At 42.1% G+C, this 20,036-nt stretch overlaps 1 protein-coding gene across 1 annotated transcript in view; it reads left to right on the top strand.

The window, feature by feature from the left end:
• Window positions 1–20,036, top strand: part of OSBPL10 (oxysterol binding protein like 10) — a 221,406-nt gene that overhangs the window by 65,317 nt on the left and 136,053 nt on the right. The window contains exon 5 of the mRNA XM_077753734.1: window positions 4,419–4,610. Within this exon, the coding sequence (XP_077609860.1) occupies window positions 4,419–4,610 (192 nt within the window). The remainder of the gene's footprint in view (window positions 1–4,418; window positions 4,611–20,036) is intronic.

Genomic DNA, 20,036 nt, shown 5'->3' with positions numbered 1-20,036 from the left:
TTCCCGGAGAGAAACAGTCACCCTCGACTCCAAACTTCACAGATGGCGCACTTGGCATTTCTCCTTGCCCTCGCGGAAGTAAATATTTGGAGTAAAACCCTTCTATGCTGTTCCTGAAGCTCCGATAATATTTTATTTTAAAATAGTAGCAGGGACAAGTGTCTGTGACGGCTAAACATTATTTAAAAAGCANCCCCCCCCCCCCCGCCCTCTCCCTTTTCTCCTAGAGCCTGGTGACCTATGGAATTTACCAAGTGTGAGACTTTTTTGTTAATATTTACCCTGAGAGGAGGCACCGGTGTGAATCAAACGGCAAGAATCCCACACTTAATGGGAAATTAAAGGTTTTTCAACTCTGATTTACTGCTTGTGAATTCAAGTGACAGCCATTTAAGTAATGATCATGAGGTTAGACATTCCCAGTGGAATCATTTGGCTCCTGGGTGAATTTCTTGATTTATTGCCATTTACAGTGGTACTGCCCCAGGCAGAGGCGCCTGTAGGCAGAATGGTCTTCCGCTCTGATTTCAGGCTGGTTCTCATTCTATTCAGCATCTAGAATTGTTTGTTTCCCCCTACAATCTTGCAGCTTAAAGGCTGACCATATAGATTCTCCGGTAAGCATTTAATTATATTTTGGACTTCATCACCACTTTGACCCTATAGAAAAAATGAGGACGAAGTCAGTCGCTGCTCATGATTTTGAGCTAAGTGACTTCTTAACATTTTAAAGATCAATAAGGCTTCCATTGATCCAGTTTTAAGCGATATAAGGAAAGAAACAAACTTTGACCATACGGTTCCCTACTATGCTAAGCATTTTATGCGCATGATCTAATTCAATCTTCGGGATGGCTTTTAAGGGTCAATATTATTATTATGTTTTTAAAGATTAGGAGATTGATGCTTAATAAGAAAGCTTAAATAATTTTGCAGTCCATCAACACAGCTAGAACCTGGTCCAGCTTGGGGAGGGAAACTTGGCTGTCTGGCCCAGTGAAAAATCTGCCTTTTCTTGGGTTGGGATAAGCCTCCTAAACAATCAAAATGTATCTCAGAAGACTCCTAATGCTTAGGCAAATTTACTGTCATTAAAGAATTAAAAAATAGCTTCTTTTGTCCTTCACACTCCAAGTGAAAACACTAAAGCATAAAGTAGATGCTCGCTGCATCGTGATCAAGGTAAATGTAATTCTTAGACCCAAGACTTCCCCAATTACCTATGCATAAGGTTATTTAAAAGCAACACACTGCTTTCCAACTTTATTTGTATTCCTGTTAATTATATCCACGTTCAAACCAGACAACCTTTACAAGCTACTGTAATGTTGCAGGATAATAGAAAGTTCCAGTTTCTACCCTACCTCATGCCCCACTCCCAACCCCTTGGTGGCTTGAAAATTACAGATCATTAACATTTAACAGCCTTTATAGCTGTTGACTGTTCCCCGAGGCCGGAGGCTAAGACTGCTTTGAAGGTGCTGACTGTCTGGGTAGATTTGTACACTGTTGCCTATTTCTCTCCCCCCCCACCCCCCCCCCGCCCCACCAGTCCTGCCCGGGCTTCACGTCCTTCACTCCCAGAGCAGCTGGTGGTGATGAGGTCAGCTCTAGTGGGATCTTCCTCTTCCTTACTTCTTTAGCATTTCATTGGTGTGTTGCCAAATTAGAACCTTGCTGTGCCCTTTCTTACTCTGTGTGCGTGTTCCTGTCTGTGTATCTTTTATCTCCAGCAATGCTATAAACATCAATGGTGAAAGACTGTTTCGTACACCTCCTGTTTATCCTCGAGACCCCAAGTAGATACTCTCCTTGCCACATAGTAGGTGTTCATTAAATACTTGATCACCGAAATACAGAAACTGGCACAAATCAACATACCATGTAACTGCCTTCTCTCAAGCCGAAATGAAGGATAGGAACATGTAGAATGTAAATTTTATGTAGAATTTAACAAATTTTGGATAGTAGTACATTCACGTGGTTCAAAATGAAAGAACAGAAAAAGCCATGTGGCCAAAAATCTCCTTTCCACTCTGTTTCTTTCCTCTCATTCTCTGTTTCTCCACAAATAAGTAGCCACCTTTTTAGGTTTTGTGTGTATCCTTCTAGAGTGTTCCTATGTTTTTTTTAAGTATTAAGTTTTCCTTATTTATTTTGAGAGAGCAAGTAGGGGAGAGGCAGAGAGGGAGAAAGAGAGAATCTCAAGTAGGTGTAGAGCCTGAGTTGTCAGTGTAGAGCCCGATGCAGGGTTCGAACTCATGAACCATGAGATAATAACCTGAGCCATATTCAAGAGTCGGATGCTTAACCAACTGAGCCACCCAGGTGCCCCAAGTAGCTTTTGATGTTTTCCACAAGTAATTTTAAGGCGATGACCATAAAAATACTCACTTTCCACATTTTGACACAGAACTTCACATACTGTGTAATAGTTCTGCACCTTGCTTTTTCCCCTTAACTCTGTAGTCTAGGGGTATTTTTCCAGACCAGCTCATAGAAACCATTCTCTCATTCTCTCACAGCTTGGTAGTATTCAATTATGTAGGCGTACCATTATTTAGTCAACCTGTCCCATACTGATGGACCTTTGGGTGGTTTCCCAGCTTTTGCATTAAATATCCTTCTGCGGTGACTGGCGGGCACCTAGGCCGTTTCCCCTATGAGCAGGTATATTGGAGGATACGTCCCCCAAGAGGGCATTGTGGGTTATAGGCAAGAGCCTTTGTGACCATGACATGCACTGCCAGGCTGCCCTTCTTCGGTTTTCTCACTTTATACTCCCACAAACCCGTTCTGCTGTCATCCTGTCAACAGACAGTGTGTTCAAACTTTTGGCTCTTTGCCGACCTGATGGGCAAAAGACTAGGTATCTGAACGTGACTTGAATTTACAAAGACAGTTGAACATCTTTTCATATCATTTAAGGGCTTTATATGTTTGGTGAACTGTCTGTTCGTATCTTGCCCCATTTGAGTCGTTTGGTGTTCCTTTCAATTCCAAGGATTTCCATTGTTAAAGTACAATGATGAGGTTTTTGAAGCAAGTTGAAAATATTCTTCCTAGTTTATTGTTTGGCTTTGTCGGTGGTGGGAGTGGTAGTTTTTTTTAAGTTTATTTATTTATTTATTTATTTTAGTAATCTTTACACACAGTTTGGGACTCTGACTCACGATCCTGAGTTCAAGTTGCACGCTCTTCAATGTAAGCCAGCCACATGCCCCTGTGGCAGTGAGTGGGGTTTTAAAGGTTGTTAACTGTGCAGAAGTTTTTGATTTTTAGTTAATCAAATTTGTTGAGCTATTCTCTTTTGGCTTTTGGATTTGAGGGATTAGGCCTTCCCTACCCCAAGGCTACAGGTTTATTCTGTTTTTTTTTTTAATTTTATAAAATATTTATTTTTGAGAGAAAGAGTGAAAGCTGGGGAGGGGCAGAGAGAGGGAGGGAGACACAGAATCGGAAGCAGGCTCCAAGCTCTGAGCTGTCAGCACAGAGCCCAGCGTGGGGTATGAACTCACACACTGTGAGATCATGACTTGAGCCAAAGTTAGATGCTCAACCAACTGAGCCACCCAGGCACCCCTGTTTTATTTATTTGTTTGTTTGTTTATTTAAAGCCTTTGATCCATTCAGAGTCTGTGATCTGGGAGATGAATCCACCTTCATTTTTCAGGTGGCTGCCCAGCTACCCCATTACCAGTTATTGAAAACATTCATGTCCATTAGGTTGAGACGCTATCTTGATCCTATAGTACATTGTTACTCGGACTGTATATTCCTCTAGGCTGAAATAAGAGCACAGTACTAACAAATGGGGCTTAATTGGTGGATAACTTATTACATTCAGTCATGCAGCAGACATTTATTAAGTACCTAATAAATGAGACAATTCATTATGTGCCAGATCTTGGGGATAGAAAGATGGGTTTGAAAAAAATCTCTTAGGAAGGTGGCTCTACAATGAACGTAATCTCGATGAAGCAGAGTAAGAGCAGCGGGGAGGCTGAGGCAGACAGGGAGATGCCTCACAGATCAGAAAGCTAGGCTGAATCTTAAGGTTTAGATGAATTTTGCCAGCCATGCGGGGAAGGGCATTCTAGAAAGGGGAGCTCATATATGCAGAGGCACAGATCGTAAGAGTCTGTGGTGCTTGGGGGCCTTAGTCGCTTTTCATGGCCAGTAGAGAAGGGCAGGAGACACAGGTGCAGATGAGACCGGTAGGATAATTAACGGACATGGCCTCTTTTAAGCGAGTGTGGGATTTGGGCATGCTCTAGTGTTCCTGTTCTTCCCCTGTGCCTTCATCCCTCTAAATAGACGAAGGGGGAAGATGAAGAGGTCCAAAATAAATGGAAGCCAACACTTAGCTGTGTTCTGCAGGTCATTTGCTGAGTTTTGACTCCTGTTGCTTATTCTAGACGACTCCAAGCTCCCGAAGCCGCAGTCTCACTTTGCTCCCCCATGGAACGCCCAATCCTGCATCTCCCTGTAGCCAGAGACACCTCGGCGCGGGGGCCCCCGGTGTTGTCACAATCACGCATCACAAGTCGCCTGCAGCAGCCCGAAGAGCCAAGAGTCAGTATCCCGGCCAGCTTCATGAAGTCAGAGAGGTAGGCTTTGCGCTCCTACTAGCTTGAGCGGTCTCTGGGCACCGAGGGCCGCCGTCCCGCTTCCCTCCTGTGTGCGGTCTTGATTGTGAGGAGAGGCGACCAGCAGCCAGCCTCCAGCCACACGGGCACGACCTGCTTCCTGGTGATAGAAAAAATAATTTGTTTCTGTGTCTTGGGTTAAAGCGAGCTGTTAGGAGACCTGTCAGAGGTCTGAAAGCAGAGGCAGCCGGCCCGGCCCGCAGACGCATGGGTGCAAATGGAAGTACAGCCAGCGTCTCCGTGCTCCTAGCAGAGATTGGACAGAACACACACTAGTCATGGGCAGCTGGGAAATAACTGAGGTGGCTTTGAAATTCAGGAAAGGTGAGACCTTTTTCTTTTTCTTTTAAAAACATGTTTTTTTCTTAACGCTTATTCATTTTTGAGACAGAGCATGAGTCGGGGAGGGGCAGAGAGAGAGGGAGACACAGAATCTGAAGCAGGCTCCAGGCTCTGAGCTGTCAGTACAGAGCCCGATGCAGGTCTCAAACCCACAAACCATGAGATCATGATCTGAGCTAAAGTCAGACGCCTAACCGACTGAGCCACCCAGGTGCCCCAAGTGAGACCTTTTTCTGCCTGGCCTCACTCGCAAGGTGCCTGCTTAGTCTTCCCATCACAGACCACTCCTGGCAGAGTCCTGGGTCATGACGGACCACTGTCCCTGGAGTCAAAAGACTGTTGTTTGGAAGCAAGTCTTTCAAAGCTCTGAATCTGGATTTCTGCATCTGTAGAGTGGAAATAACACAGGCCTTACTCTTCTCTCAAGGGAGGTGAGAGGCTTACTTGTGGTCATGGACTTGAAAGCCCTGCAGCTGTCAGTGCCTTATGAACCTGTGTGGGGCTCTGCCTCGTTTTTACTTTGATCACACTGGGAACTTCTCAGTTTGGGGGTCCCAGTTCCTTGGTGTTTGTATCCTACTTTGCAGCTGTCACCAAGAGTGGACACTATGAAGTAAATGATATTGGTCTTAGTCACTTAACTTGTGTTGGGTGCTCAGGCTTCCACCCTGCAGCTGGCTTGTGTGTGACCAGCCAGCCTCTCAGGGAAGCAGTGGAGCCCCGGCTCCTGGCGAGCAGCTGCATGGGTCTCCAAGCACACGGTCTTGTTGCCCAAGTCAGCACACAGCTCATTTTATTCCCTAAATGTCACGAGCCAAGTGGTGGCCTGTCCGCCTGCTGTCTTGATAGGACTTTGACCCAGGACAGAAAATCTGACATCTTTTTTTTTTTTTTTAGTTTTTAAAAATGTTTTATTTTTTTTTTTTTGAGAGAGAGAGACAGAGCATGAGCCGGGGAGGGGCAGAGAGAGAGGGGGACACAGAATCCAAAGCAGGCTCTAGGCTCTGAGCTGTCAGCACAGAGCCTGACGCAGGGCTCGAACCCACAAATCGTGAGATCATGACCTGAGCCGAAGTTGGACCCTTAACTGACTGAGCCACCCAGGCACCCCAGAAATGTTCTGACTCAAATCTTTTGATGCATATGAAAGACTTTTTTTTCCTCTTCATAGATTTATGCACGTATGTACTCTGTATTGCCTAATAAAGAAAATGTACAGAGTCAAATGCTGCCTTTGAAATAGTCACCCTGATGTTAAAAAAAAAAAAAAGGTGTTTGGCTGTGAGCTTAACTTTGTACACTGGATGATATGAGGAACTGTTGCACACTTGTGTAAATTTTTCACTTTTCAAAGCATCTTAAAAAACCTACATTATAGAAACACTTTGTACACAGAGTAGAATAGAATAACGGTACCTATCACCCAGTCAGCGCCTCCCACTTTCTGTTGTTTTTCTTTCATCTGTTTTCCCTCTGCCACTTTTTTTTTTTTAACTGGAGTATTTTAAGGAAATCATAAATATTATATCATTTTATCATTGCCAGTAAATGCTTCAATGTTTATCTAACAAATAAGGACCTAAAAAAACAAAAACAAAAACAAAAAAACAGCCTGACCACAACACCATCGTAGTCACTTTTATGTAAACCTCACTGCGGTTATTCTTTGCGAGTATGTTAGAGATTACAGCCTGACAAAGGGAAAAAAAAGGCAGATTGAAAGCTCATGGTATTTAGAGAATTCTCTCCTAATAAATCTCGGATAGACTTACAAGTGACGCTAGGAAGCCTGGCATCTATGGAAGAATGAGGGAGTGCTGGCATTGAATGGCCTAAATAAAAGTTGAAGTAACTTAGCTTAATTTTCAGTAGCACGTGATTCAGCATAATGTCAAGACCTTTGCTACCTCCCTTTTTATTTTTATGTATTTATTTTTTAATGTTTTTTTATATTTGAGAGAGAGAGGGAGAGACAGAGTGCAAGCAGGGGAGGGGCAGAGAGGGAGGGAGATAGAGAATTTGAAGCAGGATCCTGGCTCTGAGCTGTCTGTCAGCACAGAGCCGGATGCGGGGCTCAAACTTGCAAACCACAAGATCATGACCTGAGCTGAAGTCAGATGCTTAACCAACTGAGCCACTCAGGCGCCCCCTACCTCCATTGAAAAAAAAAAAATCTCATTTTTACAAGAAATGTATATTCTTTGGGCACATGTGGATAAAGGTAATTATGTAAAGTACGCAGTGCAAGTACGTATTGCACAAGAACTCTGAAAATTCAGAGTTACCCATAATCCTGCCTCCTTTCAGATAACCATTATTTAAGCTTTCATGAAATTTACTTCTGGGTTATTTTTTTTCTTCTATATAAGTTACATGTGTGGAGGAGTAGAAATCGTATAGTATGATCTAAGCTTTGTAAACAATTACATATTCTTTTTTCTTTTTTAATTTAAAAATTTTTTTAATGTTTATTTTTGAGGAGAGAGAATGTGCGAGTTGGGTAGGGGCAGAGAGAGAGGGAGACAGAGCCTGACTCGGGGCTCAAACCCATGAACTGCGAGATCATGACCTGAGCCGAAGTCAGAGGCTTAACTGACTGAGCCACCCAGGCGCCCCTCTTTTTTCTTTTTCCTATTGTTTGTTTATTGTGGGGTACCCAGAGCCTGCTTCAGATTCCACGTCTTTCTCTCTCTCTGCCTCTGTCCTGCTCATGCCCTCTCTCAAAAATAAACATAAAAAAAACACTTCTCTTTAAAAAAAAAAAAGAACAAATCAAGTTTGTTTATTTTGAGAGAGCAGGAGGATGAGAGGGAGGGAGGGAGGGAGAATTCCAAGCAGGCTCCGCACTGTCAGTGCAGAGCCCCACCCAGAGCTTGATCTCCTGACTCATGAGATCATGACCTGGGCTGAAATCAAGAACAGGACTTTTGATTGACTGAGCCACTCAGGCGCCCCTCTTTTTTCCTTTTCCTATTGTTTTCTCCTCTCCATTTTCCATCCATAAGGGGCAATCATTAAAATTGCTTATGAAATTTCATTATATGAAAAGTAGATGAAATACCTCCATAGCTATAGTGATACAATTTTTGTACTCCTGACCAGTTGCATATTTCTTTGGGCTATTGCTTTTGTCTGGCAATGACCTTTTGTGCTGAAGTCTAATTGGAAGTGAGCTTGTCGAGATGTAAGTTGACACACTGGCAGTTGAGAGAATTGTAGGGTGCTGAACACCTCTGAAGGAAGAGTTACTTACAAGTTCTGATTCTCAGATATCCTGGGTCAGCTTCATTTTAGGGGACAGCTGTCATTTTATGATGTGGACAAATCCACCTGGGGAACTATCTGACAATAGTTCACTCATACCCAAAAGTTCTACAGTTTTAAAGGTATATTAATTTCAGAGCACAAAGACCTTGGTTTTGGATTCCACTGTATTTATCTACAAAATAACGAGAGGAAAATGGAATAGCATTTTGAACCCAGCTGTATAGGAAAGATAAACTTATGACCATTGAAGCAATGAAGAAAATCATCATATATGAGGCAGATGTGCCTGAATATCTGAAGGGGGTGGAGGGGGGAAGAAAAATAGGCCGGCCACAGGCAATACAATACATATTAAATGGAATTCCATAGCATGGGTGCGGATAATGGGACAGTTTTAAAGATTAAGTGGTTATCATCAGAAATAAAAAGAATTGAGATCTCAAAGGACAGTACCCAAAGTCTTCCCTAGTTAGGAGAGAAGAATATAAGGAATTTGAAACAACAGAAATGAACATGAAGAGTCATTTGTCTATCAAAGTACCAAAAAATAATTATAGCCCGTTACAGGTTAGGGGGTTAAGAAATACTGAGAGTGTTGCCTATTGTCTTTTTGCTACAGCCTGGTGTTTTAAAATAAGAACTCACCACAAAACAAAGCAGGTCATTACCATTGACCCATAAATTCCCTGTTGAGAACTGTATTCTCGGGAACTAATCTATAGAATCGGGGTTGGAGGAAGAAAGCTAATTCGGGTAAAGCTATTCATACTGATAAAGTAATACATCCAACACAGAACATCACGGGAATGACTAAACAGTGATTCACATAATATGCTGAGTTACTATATAGCAGCTTAAGATAAAAGTCATGTGTAAGCATTAGTACTGCATGGATACGTGTATGAAGTAAGAAAATCGATGTATGGAATAATATGAGCACATCGGACCCTACGTCCCTCTTAATAAAGTGCAGGAATTGTTTAAAACCAGTGGTTCCAGAATGTTGGATTTTACTTACAAACTAAAACTTAGAAGTAGAATTTTGAGAGCAGTATAATGTTGCAACTATTAAAATTTGACCACTAAGGGTACTTTAATATTTTCATTTAATTAATTAATTTTTTTAATTTTTATTTTAGAGGGGAGCTGGGGAGTGTGGCTGAGAGAGAGAGAGAGAAAGAGAGAGAATGGGGACCCAATCCTACGACCCTGGGATCATGACGTGAGCCAGACACTCAACCAACTGAACCACCCAGGCACCCCAGTAAGGACATTTTTAAAGCATAGTGACAGTCTGTAGTTACTACCATCTCATAAAAGCACATTTTAATGCCTTCATCCCCTCACTACCCTCCCCTGCTGCCACCTCCAAGGCATATAATCTCTAAATAAAGAATCCTTTATTACACTGAGTAAATTTAGTTTTATGAAAAACATAAAAATGCTTTTCCTTGTTTTTAATATTTTATCTTGAATTGGAAGGGTATTCATCGTGGATTGATTCTAGCCTATGAATTTGTTTTTTAAACCACTGATCACCACTGCCCTTTCTTCTAAAGAAATTGTTTTTTTTAGCGTTTACTTAATTTGAGGGAGAGAGAGAGAAAATGCATGCGGGATATGGGGGAAGGAGGGGCAGACAGAGAAAGGGAGAGAGAGAACCCCAAGTAGGCTCTGAGCCGTCAGCATGGAGCCCAATGTGGGCTTGAACTCATGAACTGTGAGATCATGACCTGGGTTGATATCAAGAGTTGGACCCTTACCGACTGAGCCACCCAGGGGCCCCACCACTGATTTTTTTTAATCCTATCGCCCTCTTCCTTCCTGCTATCCATCGGATAAAGGTTGTACTATTCAGCATGGCAGACAGGGCCTCCTGTAGTCTGTCCATCGCTCTGTCCTGCCCTCATCATGCCCGCTCTTCCCCACCATGTATTTGCTGCCTCCCTCTGTTGCCCAAATAGAACTTTCTGCCACGATGGAACTACTCTATCACTTTCGTTTTTCTCTAGGGGAACCACCACTTACATGGGACTAACGAGCTCTTGAAATGCAGTAGTCTGAACGGAGATGCGATGTAAATGTAAAATGCACACTAGGTTTCAAAGTAGTACCCAGAAAGGTAAAACAGTTCATTAATAATGTTTTAATACTCATTACGTGTAGAAATGAAAATATTTTCTCTTAGGTTAAATATATTAAAATGTACCTCTTCCTTTTTACCCTTTTAAGTGTGCCTACCAGAAAATTGAAACTTACATGCTTCCCACGTGTGGCTTGCATTATATTTCTTAGAGAGCACTGCCCTTGATTGTGAGCTTGCTCACCCCATAACTCGTCCACCCATTCTACAGGCATTGAGCACCTACTATGTGCCAGGCTGGAGTTTTATGCAGAAAGCATTAAAAAAAAAAAAAAAAAAAACAACCCACCATCTTTGCATCTTGCAGCCCTAGCGCATTTGCTGGACATGTTGGTCCAGCTGGACAATTTGATTTGATTTGCAGACCCATTTTCTAGCAGGCAGAGTGCTTTGGAAATAGAATGTGGAGGCATTCAGAGGTTGCTTAGGCAAATATGCAACGGATGATGACTGGTCAAGGGTTGAGTCAAGTATTCATTTGGTTTCCTCTGACTATGAGAGACTTGGGGGTGGGGGTAGTCCTGGATGTCTGGGTGACCCAGAGGAAAGCGATGAGGGTGTGAGTCTCCGAATGTGCCACTGGAAAGGGGATCTAAAATGGGATCTAAAATATTTTTAAAGATCAATTTGAGCCCTCAGCTGTTTAAGCATATAATGAGTAAAATTATGGCATTGACTAAAAGTATTAACTTTTATACTTTTAGTGACATTATAATGGGCTTTAACATGGCTTATGTTTATTTAAGTGGGCTCAAGTTCAGTGAGTACAAGTACAGTGTGATTTTTCTAAAATCCTTCTTTGCTAGGTGCTTCCTGAAAAAATACAACCGCAACCCATGTTCGTACTAGTGCGTGTGTGTGTACACATCTGCGTGTACACATGAACGGAGTAGAATATAAAGTAGGGGCTCCAGATGTTTCCTCTTTATCTAAGTCTTCATTACTGTTTCCCAAAAGTAACTTTTGAGGAAATGACCTGTGTTTTTATAAGCATGAGAGCACATGTATGTTTGTGTGTGTGCACGGATTTGTGTGTATGTGTGGGACTGTGTGTGGTGTATGTGGGTTTTATCCTAACTGTTTTGTTCCTTGGATTAGAGGCAAGAAATTTCTCTAAAGAGAGTACCAACTAAAAGTTTCTCTGGGGCACCTGGGTCGCTCAGTCAGGTAAGCATCTGACTCTTGGTTTTGGCTCAGGTCATGATCTCACAGTTCGTGAGTTCAAGCCTTGTGTCACGCTCTGTGCTCTGCACCAATAGCACGGATCCTGCTTGGAATTCTCTCTCTCTCTCTGTCTCTCACCCTCTCTCTCTGTCTCTCACCTTCTCTCTCTCGCCCTGCTCCCCACCCCATTCTTTGCCCCAACCCTGCTTTCTTTCTCAAAAATAAATGAATTAAAAAAACATTTCTCTAAATCCAAATATGCTAATGGACTTGGACATGACAGATATTTGAGGAACACAATACACTTGGTAGAACCCAGGTTCTGTGTCTTTGACCAAATAACGTTTTTAGTTGTGACATTTGAGACTTTAGAAACAAAATACAGTTAATTCAGTGGGGAGACTGTGTCTGAATTCTGTTGCTTAATGAAGGAAAAGGTCATGCTGTTGAATTGTAATGACTATGTGTGAGGCATAAATTTAGTTTTAATTAAGCTTTCAATGGTACTTTATTGACAAGTAGGAATTATCCTCCTCTTAAACTATTGTTAGCTTGCTTCCAGGCACATATTCTTGGGAAGAGAGCGCTGTTTGTTGCACTAGTTTTATGTCGGGTAGGTAAACTATATCTGGGCTGTGTCATTTAATAAAGTTTCAAATAAACCTTTCAGAGTATAATATATGCAGATGTAGGTTTATGTGGTTCCTGCTGTGTGAATATATCTTTCTTCATGTAATTGCATGTTTATTTAATACACATACAAGGGAAGGTCCTTTAATGAAAGAGTCCTCTTCGTAAATGATACCAGCTCAGTATTCTCCCCCTTCAGATGGTCTGGTTTGATCCTGGGTGTCATGAATGTCCGGTTGGAAACCTTGCTTCGTGTACACCCTTTGCTATGGAAGTGGTAACTGTCAGATCTCACTCTAATGAACTTTATTAGCTGATCAATTTTAAGGGAGCAGTCAGGATTGGACATTGAATGTGAGCCATCCCATCACCAGGGAAACCGCATTTAGGGGACAAAGTGCATTTTTGCTTTGTGTGAACGGAACGATTATTTGAAAAAAAAAAAGTTCTGAATTAGTTCTTCTGTGCCTTTTGGGGAGATAAATCATGACATGTAACCTGTGTGTGCGATTTTAGGAGCAATTTGCCATCTTTCAGAATAGGTCCATTCCAGACTTCAGTGTTCAAAAATTGTAATGTGGAATTAGTTGAGAGCAGTTGTTTCTAAGTGTTTTAAAAGCAAGTAGTCTGTGGGGGTGCCTGGGTGGCTTGGTCAGTTCAGGGTCCGACTCTTGATCTTGATCTCAAAGTCATGAGTTTGGACCCCACATCGGGCTCCTTGCTGGGTGTGGACCCTACTTTTTAAAAAATTGTTCAAAAGGGGTACAGTGTTGTTTGAATAGAAATATAGATCCTTTACTATATAAAAACAATGCTTTATTAGTGCAGATTTACTGTAGACGGTAAGATGAACATTGATTGATGATGAAGCAAGCTGACTTGGAAAAGGAAGTATTTATGACCTCTATGGCCATCTTCCAATAGCCCCTGTATACACGCAGTTTGAAACAAACATTCGTGTGGTCCCTGGAGCACCTTGGAGATGGTCTGTTTTGAGTCTTTGGATTTCTCCAGTAACAGTGTTTCAGATGAACACCACCACAAACAAAACAATGAGACAGTGTCCTGGGTCAACCTTCAACTTGTCTGCCAAACTGCTGCCGTGAGAGAAGGATGCTTGGTGTCCCAGCCTGCTCAGGACACAGCTTGTTGGCTCATGCAGGGTGGGGGAGGCTGTGGGTAGAATTAACCCCAGAAGAAATAACTGCCTGGGCTCCCAAAAAGCTAGGAGCACTCCTCCTTTCCTCTTCCTCACCAGGCTTATGCCTCACTTTACTGAAAGAGGTTCTAGCCTAGCTGGTTGCAGTGCAGATCCCTCTTTTCTCTCCTTTGCGTCCCTTGTCAGGCCCTTTTCTTTTATTACCTTGTTACATTTGGAAGTTAGGCATTTGGTTCTTTATTATTTGATACTTCTTGTCCCTCCATATGGAGGATTTTTTTTCTTTTAACCTCCTTATTCCTCAGCCCTTAGCACAACACCTAGTGCAATCCTAGCCATTGGGAAACACTCCTCCATTGATCTGGTTAAAAGCTTTTGCTGCAGGAGGGAGTTTCTTGCCCTGTAGCGTATTCTTAGGAGGTTTATGGTCCCAGAGCAGAAGCAGTCTTGAACTTGGGCCCAACTGTATTAAGTACTTGTGGTGGCTGCCTTCCACCATGCCCCCCCCGGACATGCTTTGGTATTTCTTTTCTTAATTTGTGGTACACTTTATCTGCCTACATTTCAAAAAAAATGTTTATGTTTGAGAGGGTGTGAGCAGATGAGGGACAAAAGAGAAGGAGATGGAGAGAGACAGAGGATCCAAAGCAGCAGAGAATCTGATGGCTCAGAGCCTGATATGGGGCTCGAACTTACGAACCATGAGATCATGACCTGATCTCAAAGTTGGGTGCTTAACTGACTGAGCCACCCATGCACTTCATCTATGTACATTTTTAAGAAAGATCTTTGTCATAATTATTTTTCTTAATCTCCCCACTAATAAACTCCTTCCAAATATGCATGGATTCACTAACAATAGTGACAGTTACAAGGACAGTAATATTTCGGACTTATTAGAACCTTTCTACGTGCCAGGTACCATGCTCAGTTTTACCTGACTTGTCCTTGAGTCATCCCTGTGAAGTAGATACTATTGTCCCTATTTTACAGATGGGAAACTGAGGCATATAGGAGGTTAAGACAAAGAGAGGTGTAACAGCCAGGGTTCAACGAGAGAAACAGAACTGGTAAGATGTACATATTAAGAGACTTGTTGCAAGGAATTGGCGTATGTGCAAGTATGGGGCCTGTCCAGGCAGGTTCGAGAACCGGAAGGCAGACAGGACACATCAGGCATTGTCTGAAGTAGGATCTACACGTAAAATTACCACTGCTTCAGCAAAGTCTCAGCTCTGCTCTTCAGATCTTCCAACTGCGTCAGGGCCCACCCGGATCTGGGTAGGTAATGTTTCCTTCTGGAAGTCAGCTGGGTATGGGCTTTAATCTTAAAGCACCTAGAGAATTCCCTCACAGAAATGTTTAGATGAGTGAATCACTGGGTGCTGTAGTCTTGCCAATGGAAAAAAGAGGGGTGGTGGTTTGAGGGGTGAGTATTGGCCAGCTTCTTGAGTTTTGTGCCACGTGACTCCACCGCTCTGACCGAAGCTGAGCAGACCACCCATCAGCCTCATCTTCCAGGTTGGCCATTGGAATTTGAGGTGGACTCAAGTGGGAACTCTAGGGCGAGATGAACCACCCTTTTAGAGCATGAATGGGAAGCATGGATGCCAAGAGGTGGAGAAGTGGTGGGGAAACCGCTGCCAAGGGAGTATGTCAGCTAAGTCACAAACTGGTGACCTTCCAGACACAGGTGACCATGAGAGTTGCTGTGCTATTAGGGTTCTCCAGAGAAGCAGAACCTCTGGGGTGGTGTGTGTGGTGTGTGTGGTGTGTGTGTGTGTGTATGTGTGTGTGTACAAACATACATACATACAATGGACCTTTGAACAACATGGGGTTGGGTGAGGAGGTATAGATATATGTGTATATATCTATATGTGTAGATAAACGTATGTATATATTTATATATATAGTGGACCTTTCAACAACATGGGGTTTGAACTGCATGAGCTCACTTCTGTGTAAATATTTATAACAAATACAGTATGGTACTATAAATGCATTTTTATGATTTTAATAACATTTTTTCTCTAGTTTACTTTGTTGTAAGAGTACGGTATATGATACACACGACATACAAAATGTGTATTAATCGATTGTTGTCAGTAAGGTTCCTGGTCGGCAGTGGTCTAGTCATAGTTAAGTTTTGGAGAGTCAAAAGCTATGCATGGATTTTCAGCAGGGGGTCAGCATCCCAGCCCCCTGTGTTGCTCACACGTCAGCTCTGTGTACACAGTGAGAGTGGGAGAGAGCGGTGTGAGGAACTAGTTCATGTGATTCTAGAAGTTGGCACACCCAAAGTCTAGAGGACGGGCTGGCAGACTGGAGACCAAGGGAACAAGCCAGTGTTGAGTTTAAGTCTGTAACCCATCTACTAGCAGAATCTCTTTGTTCTCAGGGGACGTTAGTCTTTTGTTCTGCTCAGGCCATCAGCTGGTTGGATGAGGCCCACCCACATCATGGAGGGCAATCTTGCTTTGCCCAAAGTCCACCAAAGACCTTCTCACAAAAATATGCGGAATAATGTTTGTCCGAATATCTGTGCACCATGGCCAAGCCAAGTGGGCACACAAAATTAATCATCACCAGTACCCTGACTGTCACCNGTTAAGCTAATAGGAAAATGATTCAATACTACAATAATTAATAGCCATAGGAATTGGCCAGAGGGTAAGGCCAGTGGGGGCTGGCTGTCCTTTGTATAGACCTGCACCCTCTGGGCTCCAGAGCCAGAAACCCTGGAAGAGTCACACCTGCATTCAGCATCTGGGTAGACTGAATTTATCCCTTACAAACTTTTCCACCTACAAGACTAGCAAGACCATGTATATAGTGGGGGAACCTCTATGTGTCACTGTGTGTCTCAGGCTCACAGAAAATTCAAGGTTCAGACACTGTTGAAGCTTTGCACTCAGAAGGAAGGTAAGTGGCAGATTTTTTTATATCACAGTAGTTCTGTGACATAAAAGGCTTCTGCCTGTTTCTACTTCTGTGGCAATTTAGTACAAGAAGCCTTTCTGGAAGTGCTCTCCGGCCTTGAGGTAATAACACGCTTTGGATATTGAGTGAGTAGACAGAGAGGGAAGTCAGCCAGGGTCTTCCTTTGGTACTCAAGCCACCCTCAGAACTTATGTTTTGTGATCTTATTCTTGGTGATTTCTGCTGAGGACTTTTTGTTGTTGTTGTTGTCGGTGTTTTTTCCTAGAGGCTCGTAATAGTATTTCAGGATAAGACCGCAATTCTTCCTCGTTTAAAACCCCTTCATCTTGTTTATATAAACCACATCTTCTTTATCCATTCATCGGCTGATGGACATTTAGGCTCTTTCCATACTTTGGCTATTGTTGAAAGTGCTGCTATAAACATTGGGATACATGTGCCCCTATGCATCAGCACTCTGGTATCCTTTGGATAAATTCCTAGCAGTGCCATTGCTGGGTCATATGAGAGTTCTATTTTTAATTTTTTGAGGAACCTCCACACTGTTTTCCACGGCGGCTACTAGGCAGTGAGAAGGAATGAAATTTTGCCATTTGAACAATGTGGATGTGGGTATTATGCTGAGTGACATAAGTCAGGCAGAGAAAGACAGATATTACATGTTTTCACTCATATGTGGAGCTTGAGAAACTTAACAGACGACCATGGGAGAAGGGAGGGGGAACCAATTTTAAACAGAGAGGGAGGCAAACCATAAGAGACTCTTAAATACAGAGAACAAACTGAGGGTTGATGGGGGGCAGGGGAGAGGGGAAGGTGGGTGATGGGCATGGAGGAGGGCACTTATTGGGATGAGCACTGGGTGTTGTATGGAAGCGATGAATCACAGGAATCTACTCCTGGAGCCAAGAGCACACTGTACACATTGTATGTTAGCGAACTTGACAATAAATTATATTAAAGAAAAAAAAAAACTGTCATCTTGTTCTGTTTTCAGCAGAAGTCAGGCACTGTTGTTATTCCCTCCCCCAACCCCCATTAGATATTTGAGCACTTCAGATTTGCAGGTTAATTACAAGCATACCCTAAACTGCCCACCTTCCTTTTTATTTATTTTTTTAAAGATTTTATTTTTAAATATGTCTACATCCAGTGCAGGAGTTGAACTCATGACATCAAGAGTCGCATGCTCTTCTGACTGAGTCAGTTAGGCACCCAACTACCCAAACTTCCTTAGCCACCTCTTTCTCTCCCTGCCAAGACCACAATCATTTTTTTTGTTGCTTTGATCTGGATTTTCTCTCATTCATTTATTTGAGGCAGGGGATGGACTTTTTGGAGTGATTGAAATGTTCTATATCTTAATTGTGGTGGCAATTGCATAGCTATATAAATTTATCAGAATTACTGAAAGATGCTCAACATGGGTTCCTTTTATTGTAGATAGATTATATCTCAGTAGTGTTGATTTAAAAGTTAGTTTCATGTTAACAAAACTCAACCATATTACTGCAATCAGGTTTAACCTCAGTCACTGATGTGTGGTCCACTGTCTACTCTGATCTAGCCTAGAGAAAGATATGTTTTCACTCATATGTGGAACTTGAGAAACTTAACAGAAGACCATGGGGGAAGTGGAGGGGGAAACACAAATTCCCCGTATTTGTGCAGAGTACAGAAGTTACCTAATTTGCAAACACATGATTTAACTTTTTGTGTATAATCTTCAAAAGTCATCAATCCAATTCTACTAGTTGTTGAGGGGTATAGGTCTCTATGTGCTGTTTTTTGAACTGCTTTTTAATTGAGGTATAATGGACATATAGCATTATAGTGGTTTCAGGTGTACAACATCTTTTGATATTTGTTTATATTGTGAACTGATCACCATGGTCAGTCTAGTTAACATCTGTCACCATACATGCTTATGGGATGTTTCTTTCTCTTGTGATGAGGACTTTGAAGATCTACTCTTTCAAATATGCAATACAATATTATTTTATTTAAAAAATTTTTAATGTTTATTTTTGAGAGAGTGAGACAAAGCATGAGTGGACGAGGGGCAGAGAGAGAGGGAGACACAGAATCTAAAGCAGGCTCCAGGCTCTGAGCTGTCAGCAAAGAGCTCGATGTGGGGCTCGAACTCACAAACTGTGAGATCATAACCTGAGCTGAAGTCGGAGGCTTAACCAACTGAGCCACCCAGGTGCCCCTATTTTTTATTATTTTTTAAAGTTTACTTATTTATTCAAGTAATCTCTACCCTTAATCTGGAATTTGAACCCATGGCCCCTTGAGATCAGGAGTCGCATGCTCTTCTGACTGAGCTAGCCAGGTGCCCCTTCAATATGGTGTTATTAATTATGGTCACCATGCTGTACAATACATTCCATGACTTCATGTATTTTATACCTGGAGGTTTATACCTTTTGACCCCCTATACCCATTTCTCCCTGCCTCTGGCAACCGACAATTTGTTCTCTTTATCTTTGAGCTTCTTTCTTTGTTTTGTTTTGTTATAGATTACAGAAATGGGTGAGATAATACAGTGCTTGTCTTTCTCTGTCTGACGTATTTCACCAAGCATAATGTCCAGGTCCATCTGTCTTGTCACAAATGCCAAGATTTCATTTTTTATCCCCCGATAATATTTCATTGTATATATTTGCGATATTTATCCATTCACTTATCAACGGACACTTAGGTTGTTTTCGTTTCTTGGCTGTTGTAAATAATGTTGCCACAAACATGAAGGTGCATATGTTGTTTTGAGTTAGCGTTTTTGTTTTCTTTGGATAAATGTTCAGAAGTGGAATTGCTCAGTTGTATGGTAGTGCTACTTTTAATTTTTTGAGAAACTTCTATGCTGTTTTCCACAGTGGCTATACCAGTTTACCTTCCCACCAGTAGTGCAAAAGGGTTCCCTTTGCTCCACATCTTCACCAACACTTGTCTATTTGATAATCGCCGTTACAGCAGTCTGAGGTGATGCCTCATTGCGTTTTTGATCTGCATTTCCCTGATGATGAGTGATGTTGAGCATCTTTTCATGGGTCTGTTGGTCACCTGGATGTCTTCCTTGGGAAATGCCTATTCAGATCCTCTGCCTATTTTTTACTTGGATTTTTTTAAACTGTTGAATTCTTTATATATTTTAGATATAACCCGTAATCAGATACATGATTTGCAGTTACTTTCTCCCAGTCAGTGGGTTACCTTTTCATCTTGTTGAATGTTTCCTTTGCTGTGTAGAAGCTTTTTAGTTTGATGTAATCTTGGTAGGTGATTTTTGCTCTTGGTGTCCGATTCAAAATCATTGCCACGACTGATGTCAGAGAGCTTCTTAGCACCTGTTTTCCTTCTGGGAGTGTTATGGTGTCAGGTCTTATGTTCAAGTCTAATCCATTTTGAATTAATTTTTGTGTGTACTAAAAGGTAGTGGCCAGGTTTTATTCCCTTATTCTTTTCTCTGTGCTGCCCAGTTTCCCCAACACCATTTATTAAAGAGCCTGTCCTTTCCCCAGTGTATATTCTTGGTGCCTTTGATCTAAACTAATGGATCATGTAGTTGTGGGTTTGTTTTTATGCTTGGTATTCTGTTCCCCTGATATGTGTCTGTTTTCATGCCAATACCATACTGTTTGGGTTGCTATAGCTTTGTAATGTACTTGGAAATCAGGGAGCATGAGGCCTCCAGCTTTGTTCCTGTTTCTCAAGATTGCTCTGGCTCTGTGGGGTC

The sequence above is a fragment of the Crocuta crocuta genome, unplaced genomic scaffold, assembly GCF_008692635.1.
Source record: "Crocuta crocuta isolate KB4526 unplaced genomic scaffold, BGI_CrCroc_1.0 scaffold655, whole genome shotgun sequence".
Lineage (NCBI taxonomy): Eukaryota > Metazoa > Chordata > Mammalia > Carnivora > Hyaenidae > Crocuta > Crocuta crocuta.
This window is presented reverse-complemented; position numbering and strand designations above follow the sequence as displayed.